This window comes from Felis catus, chromosome A2 (genome assembly GCF_018350175.1).
Source record: "Felis catus isolate Fca126 chromosome A2, F.catus_Fca126_mat1.0, whole genome shotgun sequence".
NCBI classification, from domain to species: domain Eukaryota; kingdom Metazoa; phylum Chordata; class Mammalia; order Carnivora; family Felidae; genus Felis; species Felis catus.
In genome coordinates this window covers 135,071,648-135,081,759 of record NC_058369.1, presented here as the reverse complement: position 1 = coordinate 135,081,759, position 10,112 = coordinate 135,071,648, and the positions used below count along the sequence as shown (strand labels likewise).

The window sequence follows — 10,112 nt, the reverse complement described above, 5'->3', positions numbered from 1 at the left end:
AAGCTGAGAATAATGTCTTCCCATTCTGTTGACTTACCACAATCTAGAAGTGGAACTGAAACCCTTCTCACAATGCAGTTTCAAAATTAATATTCTGTTTGTCTAAAATCCAGATCTATATCCAAATGGAAAGCAGTAAAAGTAGTTTGAGAATTTGGTTCTGACTAGTCAGACGTTGACTAGTTTTCAACAGGAGAAAATTGCAAACATAGATAAATGCCTACCTTTCTTTGATATGCTGCATTAAAAAATGTTGTCGACACTAGATGGCACTCTAGCGTTGCTTTTCTTGTATGTTCCTCCAGGTCCAAGGTCCTTCAACATTAATTCCCTCCTTTAAAAAGAGCAAACATGCTATTTAAACAAAGGTCCCGGTAGTTGCTCTGTAGTTCTGTTTTTATATTTATAGTCATGTAATCAATATGTTGGAAGAGTAATTAATTTTTAACCTCAATCCGTGGGGAGATCAAATGTTAGTGGAGTTAATGGATGGAACAGGCTTCATTATTCTAAAGTAACACTAATGATAAGGCAGAGAAGAAAGAGAAGGGTTGTAAACAATTGTGCCATCAAATACAAGCATAAAGCAACAGTGCAACGTGATTGCAGGATGCTGACCTATTGTCACTCTCCTTCAGTACAGCTGTAGTTTCTGCTCTAGTCACCTAGACTACTTGAAATAGTCACTTCACTGAGCTTCTAAAATATTTCCTCTTCCAACCAATGCTGTTGGAGTTACTACTCCAAATAAGAGTTCTGATCTTGTTGCACCTCTGTTTTGAAAGCCTTTTGTCCTTCCCCATTTCCCAACACCTTAAAGGCCTTTCACGATTTGAGTCCTCTACACTCCTGGAGCATGCATGCTCCTTAGCTCCGGGAGTGCCATGCAATTCTTTTATTCATGACATTTTTTTTGCAGTGCTGTGTAGCTGACCATATGCTACGTTTTAACAAGAGAGGCAGCCGCCTTGTGCAGCGTTCGTATTGCATCACATCCAGCGGCACAGAGTGTTCTGGATGGGTCACACCCAGGACAGGAGTGGGGTGGCATGACCCACGCCGAGGGACTGGAAGCCAAAAAGGACAAAGAACTCACTTTTATCCTGATTATATCCTTCCATTACCCAACCCCGTCCTTGAATTTCTGAACATACTAACCAGAGTCATGAGAAGATAAGAAAGGTAGGCAGGGGAGGCTTGCAGTTAATTGTTCGCTCAGGCTTATTATCAGTAGACACACTACTGTTTCTTCCCCAAGTATTATATTCAAATTAACCTCTCTTGTTCCTTTACCATTCGTGTACTTTCCTGGCTTCCTTGCAGACATGACTCTCTCTCTCTAGTGGAGTATTCCTTTCCTGTTTATCCATCTGGGCCCAACGCACGTGCATCTTCTTTCAAAACCTCCTTCAATGCCCTTCTAGCATAATGAATCTCCTTATATGCTGAATTCCCCAATTGCTTGATTTCTATGCTTATTACAATAATCTACCACAGTTAGGATTTCTGTCCTTATTTTTCTTTTCTAATACAAGTGTAAATTATGGAAAGATTTGTAAATCTTTGTATCACCTGCATTGTCTGACCAAGTGCCCCATCAAACAATTACAGTCCATTAATGTTGAATTTGCTGAAATTAGATGGGATAAAACTTGATCCCATGATGGATAGCCAAGTCAGGGACAGCTCATATTTTTTGGATTAATCATTAAAAAAAGAAGATTCTTTTTTTTAACGTTTATTTATTATTGAGAGACAGAGACGGAGCGTGAGTGGGGGAGGGACAGAGAGAGAGAGGGAGACACAGAATCTGAAACAGGTTCCAGGCTCTGAGCTGTCAGCACAGAGCCCAATGTGGGGCCCGAACTCACAAACTGCAACATGATGATCTGAGCTGAAGTCAGACACTTAACCGACTGAGCCACCCAGGTGACCCCAAAAAAGAAGATTCTTCAGTGTTTTATTCCATAAAAAAACACTAGTTGATAGTGGTCTTGTATACATACCGTAGAAGAGATTATTAGTTGCCTATTCATATCCATTCTCCCCTTCCTTAAAAGAACCCTGGTTTTCATTTGGGCATATTGAAGCCAAAAGTAAAGGACTACATTTCCCAGTCACCCCTTGTATCTAGGGGTAGCTCTAAGACTATATTCTGGCCAAATACAGCAGTGGAAGAGTTCTGCAGGCCTTTTAGAAAGGTTCTTAAAGGATGTTGACTCAGCCTTTCCTTCTTCTTTCAAAAACTCAGGAAGCCATCTGGACCACAAAGGTGACCATGAGGATAGAAGTCATGCACTGGGACGGCAGGCAGAAAGATGGGAGCTGGGTCCCTGATGACATTTTGTAGCCTCCACACCAGACCCAACTGTCTGACTTCCAACTTGTTTTGTGTACGAGAAGGAAGCTCTTCTCTCATTTAAGCCACAGTTGTTTTGGGGTGTTCTGAGCCCAGTCCTGATACACACACTCTAGATTAACTGTGGAGCATTTTTTTTTTTCAGGAACTTGCTTGAAGTACAGTAACGATCATATAAGCTTATCATCTAAGTAAAAGCAGGAGTTAAAGTGTTCAAAGTGAGCGGGAAAACGCAGGATGAACATCTTTCCAATTTAAAAAGAAAGAAGACAAGCTTGGATATAATTTGTGTTGATTTAGTAATAGAAACTTTAGAACAATTAGAATGAAATGGAATTCTTCAGAAGCACAGACGAGACTTGTCATTAGGATTACCGGTCATGATGTATAATGACTGGTTAGGGTAAGATCTTTGCTTGCTTATTATATTCACTTGGGACCTAGATAAATAGAGGTGAAAGAAGTGATAGGTTTTTATTCCTTTGGGTATGCAGTAGCTCACTTCTTTTTAGAACCAGAGGTTAATCATATTTGCATGGTGGGAGTGAGCAGAAAGAAGGTTAAAAAAAAATGGAAGAAATTAACAATTGTTAAGTAGCTTTAACCAGCTAGTAGTAGCAAAGCATACATACTTTATTTAATTTTTCCATAAGTTTGTATTTTATAATGAAGTAAGTAACTTCTCAATCTTATATCTCTCTGAGCTCTAAACATGAAGTGCCCTGAAGTTCTATCCTTGGCCTCTGTAGCTTCTCCCCCTAGATGAGCTTGTCTGGTTCCATGGCTTTATACAACCAAACGTTGATGGTTTTGTTCCTCTAAGCTTCAGACTTACATATTCAAATGCCTGCTTGGCATTTTCAGTTCTTTGGCTAAAAGGCATCTTAAGTTGAAATGTCTGAAGTAGAACTCTTGATCTGACTTGTGACTCTCCTAGTTTTCTCTCAATAGCTGGTGACATCATCCATCTATTTGTGTAAGCCAAAAATCTAAGAGTTGCGTTTGATCATTCCCTTTCCCTCCATATCCACATACAGTCCATCAGCATGTTCTGTTCATTTCATCTTCAAAATGCCTCTCAAATCTGTTCACTTATCTTCATCTCTGCTGCCTCCGTCCTGTTTCCATCCCACCTGATACCATGATCTCAGGCCAAATACTATTAAATAGCCACCTTGCTTCTTCTCTTGCTTTGCTACAATCTATTTTCACTTGGCAGCTAGACTGATCTTCAAAAAACCCTGGTTAACACCCTCCAGTAGCTTCCCACACATTTAGAAGTCTAACTTGTTTACATTTTCAACTTTGCCTCATATCACTCTTCCCCACCCAGCTCAACATACTACTGCCATGCAGGTCTGTTTCCTGGGCCTTCAACAGGCTCCCTCCTGCCTCCAGAAACAGCCTTTGTACTTGGCGTTCTCCCTGCCTTGATGGCTCCACATCAGCCCTTCATACTGCTGGCTCATTCTTACCTGTCAGGCTCAGCTCACATTTTCCTTTCTTAGAGAGGCCTTTCCTAATCACCCAACGCCAAGTAGACATTTTAATCTTTACCTTTTATCCTATTTATTCCTTTCACAGCACTTATAACAATTTGAAAATAACTTGTGTGTATCTATCTCTCCTGTGTATCTATCTACCTGTCTATACACCCAGCCATTATCCAACCATTTTCCTGTCATTTCCTTCCCTCCCTTCCTTCCTTCCTTCCTTCCTTCCTTCCTTCCTTCCTTCCTTCCTTCCTTCCTTCCTTCCTTCCTTCCTTATCTTTTCCCCTGCTTTGGAGTAAGTGCTCCATGGGATCAATAGTCTTGTCTAGTATATTTCCTGGTGTATCTTTCTTCCTTAGAACAGTGCCTACCATGTAAGACTCTCAGAGATATTTTACAATTGAATAAATGAAAATCCAGTATTTTTTTCCCTGGCAAATAGTGAGTAGTGGCAGAGCTGGGGATGGAAACCTGGCCTTTTCTTGCTTCAAACCCTTATTCTTTCATTACGAGACCTCCATATCAGTCAATCAGGACCGAATTTTTTCCTGCTATTAAAGCAAGGGCTATTTTAGCTAAATAAATTGACGAATTACAGTAATGATTTGGTTATTTTGTGTTCCCTCTAAATGATTTTACCTGAACTCCACAGATGCTTTAAAATCATACATCTTTATTTGAGTTATTTAAATAAGTGTTGCAACTCTCACTGTTCTTTGCTATCATTTGTTATTCTTTCTACGTATGAAAAACTATTTCCTTTTAAAAATAATGTTGTCCATACCCTTATGAACTAGTTAATTTTCTTTCCAACATTTTCTTTTGGGCCATGTAGATATGACCTAACAGTAGCTGCAATAATGCTGTTGTTTCAAAGGGTAGAGACCTTTTTTCTTATAAAAAAATTGAATGTGAAAAAAAAGAAAAACTACCTCATACAGTGTGAGAATGCCTGTTTTTCTTGGTAATATTTCATTTCCTAACCAAGACTATTTTCTTCTGCTTTCCATTGTCAGCAGACAAAAAAGATACAATTAAATCAAGGAAACCTGGCAGGGCCCATTTTGGAAAATAAAATGAATTCAGTTTCTGATTTAAACAAAGAGCAATTTATTATGTTGGAAAAACACTGCCCTGATGAGATTCAAACTCAACTTGTTTCATGTTAGCTCAGGACACCACTTCAGATCTGCATTTTTGTTTATCTTTGAGAAGGGGCAGTGATTTCACCCCCAAACTTTGAACTCCAAAGAGGACAGGGAGTTGTTTAAGGGTCAGCTAGCAATGAGCGTTCAGAACACCCGTGCTGAGGCCCACGGCCAGCTTCATGCCCTTCTCCAATCCTGAGCCCATTGATTCTAAGCCCAAATCTCTATAAACAACTCCAGCAATTATGCTGGAGCAAAGGAAGTGCTGGGGTTGTTAGAGCAAATTTTTATACATCAGATGAATTCTAAGCAGACTTTTGAAATAAAAAAAAATTGTTTTGATGAATTGAATAACCATAATACTTATATTTGTCTAAAACCTTATTATATTATTTCGTATTTATAGCTAACGCTGTGAATATAATTATCCTCATACTTTATAGAGAAGAATAGTACAACTTTAAAAGATTGACACCGAGGGTCTCACTAGCAGTTAAGTCAGACTGGACGAGGGGCCCATTGTTCCTAACATCCAGGCTGGTACTACTAAAAAGGATGAGGAAAACCTGTGTCTGTTTTCATGCCTTGTACCTTCACATATTTCTGGATTGTGCCAAAACTTTGGACCTGTTTCATGGTAATTTTATTCTAGCATCTTCCACATTCAATCTTTTTGTGGAGCAAGGCAGGTTATAAATGATGATGATGATGATGATGATGATGATGATGATGATAAAACCAAACTCTCCAGAAATAATTACTGCCACTTATTGAGGGTTATGCATGTATTGTTCCAGTCAATCCTCATACAGTTTTATGAGGAAGTCACCATTTGCATTTCCATCTTCTAGATATGGAAACTGAGGCTTGGAAAGTTTGAGCAACTAGTCCAAAATCACACTGCTGATAAGTGGTGGAAATGATTCAAACTTAGGGTGTCCGATCCCAAAGTGTATCCACCTAGCCTCTATGCTATAGCGCTTTTATCCAGAATGAGACTAAGAGGTTGGCCTGCCAGGTCACTGGGCACTGAATTATGGCTGGATTAAGTCAGTAATATGATGTCAGCTGATTCAGGTTTCCACATGTGGCTCCTTATGTAACGGGCAAAATTAGGTTGGGTGTACTTCTGCCAAAAGGACAGTTGGAGTGAAGCAAAATAACTTGCTACAGTAAACAACCCATCTCTGTGGTGTATATTTGCCACACGTAAGTACAGTTCCAGTCAGTTAAAAGTTGTCAGTCAGCTGAAATTCTAAAAATAATCCGCCACAGAATGCTGCATATCAGGAATGGGTGATTTATTTTTATTACCTAAGTTTAAAACCCTTTATGATTTCCAAGCTGGTTTGGTTGGAATACTGCAAAACAGAATTAGAGTTTTAGAAAAGTACAATATTTTGCTAATTTTTTTTTTTTTAGGATATTGATTCTGCTTTGTTAAATGGAAATGAGTAAATCCATTCTTTAATTTTTTTATTAAAAGAACATGATTTCAATCTTCTATTTAAATAAAAGTTGAGAAAATATTTCAAGAATAACAGTTTGAAGGGACACCCAAATTATAAGCCAATTCGTGTGCAGTTGGTAGTCCAAATAGTTTGGTCTAGCCCTGTTTATTCAGCTTATACCAAAAGGGGGATATTTTTGGTATAAATTAAAAGTCACAAAGGTAGGGGCGCCTGAGTGGCTCAGTCGGTTAAGCGTCCGACCTCCGCTCAGGTCATGGTCTCCTGGTTCGTGAGTTCGAGCCCTGCGTCAGGCTCTGTGCTGACAGCTCGGAGCCTGGGGCCTGTTTCGGATTCTGAGTCTCCCTCTCTCTCTGCCACTTCCCCGCTCTCACTGTCTCTCTCTCTCTCTCGCTCAAGAATTAATAAACATTAAAAAAATTTAAAAAAAAAGTCACAAAGGTAGAGAGATAATCTCTTGATTAGCAGATTATGATGAATGATACTTTAATCAATAAAATGGAGGCTTTTGAAGGATGTCCTGAAAGTGCCTGGCTTAGTTTAGAACCAATGCAAGGTGGAAGTTTCTGGAAGAATATACAAGAAACTGTTAATGTTGTTTACCTTTAGGAAGTGAGGATAGAGGGTGTGAAAGAGTGGTCAGACGATATTTCCTGTGCACTTTATATCTTTTTGTCTAAAAGTGTTTTCCCATGAGGATACATACTTAAAAAACACAAAACATGACATAACAACAGAAAGAATTCATGCAGGGACCCTCTAGGAATGGACACAGGTTTTCAAGCTGGGAAATGATGTAATCAGATATATTATATGATTTTGGCAGCTGGTTTTGGATATTAAGATAGAATCAGGAGGTCAGTTGTTAGAATAATCTTGGAAAGAGATGTTGTATAAAGACCTCTAGGCCAAGTATAATTCAGAGACAACATTCTAAAGCCCACGTGGAGGATTCACTTTCTTCACATCATAGTTTTTAAAATAAATAATTCAAAGCGATCATAATTTTAAATTTGCTATGCTTGCACTAGAGGGAGTTACATTTTCTTTAACAGATTAATTCTGTGTCAATAAAACAATCCAAAAGTAAACATATCCCCGGGGTAAAAGTGGGAGACAGATGTATGAAAGAAAAAATTAAAGGATATGTACTTTTTCTGAATCACAAATGAATAAAAAAATGAGTAAGAGCAGCATGTGGCACATTTTTGCATTAACTTTTTCCCCCCGTGAATCAACCAGGCTTGATGGTAGCAGCCCTGATTTTTTACTTCTGTCATCTCAAGCATTCGTTTACTAAACAAACAGCATTTCATTAAAGCAAGACTAATTTCTGAGAGTATTACCTTAGTCCATTAGCTGCCAGTCATTAATTCCTGTAACATGTCTTGGGATGAGATCATTATTATCATCATTGTTTTTATCAATTAAGTTCATTTTCAGAAGCAAATATCTATGTAGTTTTAACACTGGACATTTTCTTTCTGAAATATGTTTTTTTAGTATCTATGTGATAGTGACTTCTTGCTTTACCCATGTGTTTTCACAGACCCTTCGGCTACCACCAAAGCTCATTTAAATTCCCTATGTTTAATTCTCTTAGTCCAACAAAAAATTAGAAACAGCTTGCAAAAGTATCCTGATAGGATATTTGGGTTTCTCTGCAATTTTTCTTTATTGGGACTTCTGAAATAGTATCTGAAGATCATGTGACTGACTTCAGACATTATGTGGCAGGATTTCACAAAGGCTCCGAATTTAGCATTTCTTGTTTACAAGAAGTTGCCCCTGATAAATATGGTGGTTGTTGAATACAGTTCTACAGAAGGAAAGGCCCAGCTTGACTATAATGGAAAGAACAGATGTCACCAGGATATAGGGGCAAACGTCAAAGTGATGGCTTCAGCTGGCAGAGAGCAGTGTGTCCATTACCACTTCCAATACTTTTAGAATTAGAGACAGAAAGAAAACTCACAAGACAACTGTGAAAATTATAAACAACCGAGAAAGGTGAATGAAATATGGTTCTTAAAAATTCCAGGCTGCCCAATAAAAGTAGGAACTGATATTATAGATCCCATGGACCATAATGGGGAATACAAATGGCTTGGGGAGTCAGTGAAAAACAGTTCTGACATGTTTGGATGCCAAAGATTTTTAAAGTTGATCTCTTTTGGCCTGGTAAGATTTTATGCATTTTTGTCGTTCCAACCCAGAAGTCTAAGGATTAGTGGATGTTTTTGCCAGCCTGGAACTCATGTGGTGAAAAGAATGCACGCATGTGACAGTGAAAAAGTGAATGCATAAAAACAAAGGACTTGTTTTCAAGGATAAAAATTAATTATCATTGTAGTCTGGATCTAGAGCTTCAAAATAATATCCAATTAGTACTAGTTTACTTAAATTAAAACTTCTGTTTAGTCATCCAATATACATCTATTTTCATTCCAGAATTGCTTCTTTAACACTAACTAGTTTTCAGAATGCTTAACCAGGTAGGGTTTCACTGCCCAGGATAATGGGACATAAGTCCTATTCTAAATTAGTCTATCTGGGGAATTAGTTCTTCAGTAAAAAAAGAAAAAAATAATACTAAAGGATTAGGAGCTATGTGAATGTTTGGATGCTAATTTTATGGGGGGCTAATTAATTCATTTCAGTTTTTTTTTTAACCCATACTTTTTGTTGGTATGAAGGGAAACACATTTATCAGAATACCTCAGAAGCCAGCAATGGAGAAAAGGGAGAAGACAGAATCCTGTTTCCAGCATTTGTTAAATATTTGTCTTAAAGCCAACACAGTACTAGTTAGATGACAGGATAGTAAGTTCTATTAATGATGGGCTTTTCATTACTGTAGATATGCTTTTGCAATTTTCCTAGATTTCTGCTCCTGGGTCGCATGCTAAGTCAATAGTAGTTATAAACCTCTCAGCATTGTGATCAATACCTTAGGCTGACGTAATCTAGACCTCTGGGTGTAATTTATAACAAAGGACAGTTTGGGCAGGCCTCTGTTTTATTACCTTAAATTCACCACTGAAATATTTCACTGGTTTATGACTGAACTTACTTCCAATTTTTGATAGATAGGGAATTGAGATTGTCTTGAAGAAAAATGTCAAGTATGAAAAGGAAAAACATTTTATGGAATTAAAAGCAATAAGCATTTCTTACTTTGGGGCATAATGTCTGCATACCTATCTCCTGAAATTGTCTAAATTGTGTAGTTACCTGTCTAGTCATCCAGATGGATTATAATATTAATGAAGTATTCCTTATCTTCCAAACATACATCATATAACTAAAACAATACTGTATTAAGCCCACTTTTTCCTGAATCTGAATAATCATTAACCATCCATTTGAGTGAAACAAAGAACAGTAATAATTTCTAGACATGAATACTGAGAATTGTGACTCCTGTTATTGTGCCTTCGTGCAATTTTCCTGGAATTTAGACTGATTTTTTTTTCATGTCTCATGTATATTCTAGGTCTCAAGACCAAACAAGAAAAAAGGAAATTAGTCATTAGAGAGGTAATTAAAGAAATAGTAGGGAGTTTAAGGAAAGAAGGGGTAGAGGTATTCTTCAGGTGTCTGGCACTGAGAGGGAAGGTGCCACCATTTTGTCACTGTCTTC

The 10,112-nt window shown here is 37.9% G+C and overlaps 1 protein-coding gene across 1 annotated transcript in view; it reads right to left on the bottom strand.

The window, feature by feature from the left end:
- Positions 1–226: 226 nt before the first annotated feature.
- The window catches only part of MET (MET proto-oncogene, receptor tyrosine kinase), a 126,016-nt gene continuing 116,130 nt past the window's right edge, over positions 227–10,112 (bottom strand). Inside the window, exon 21 of the mRNA XM_045041261.1 lies at positions 227–334. Coding sequence (XP_044897196.1) covers positions 275–334 — 60 coding nt within the window. The 3' untranslated portion in view covers positions 227–274. The remainder of the gene's footprint in view (positions 335–10,112) is intronic.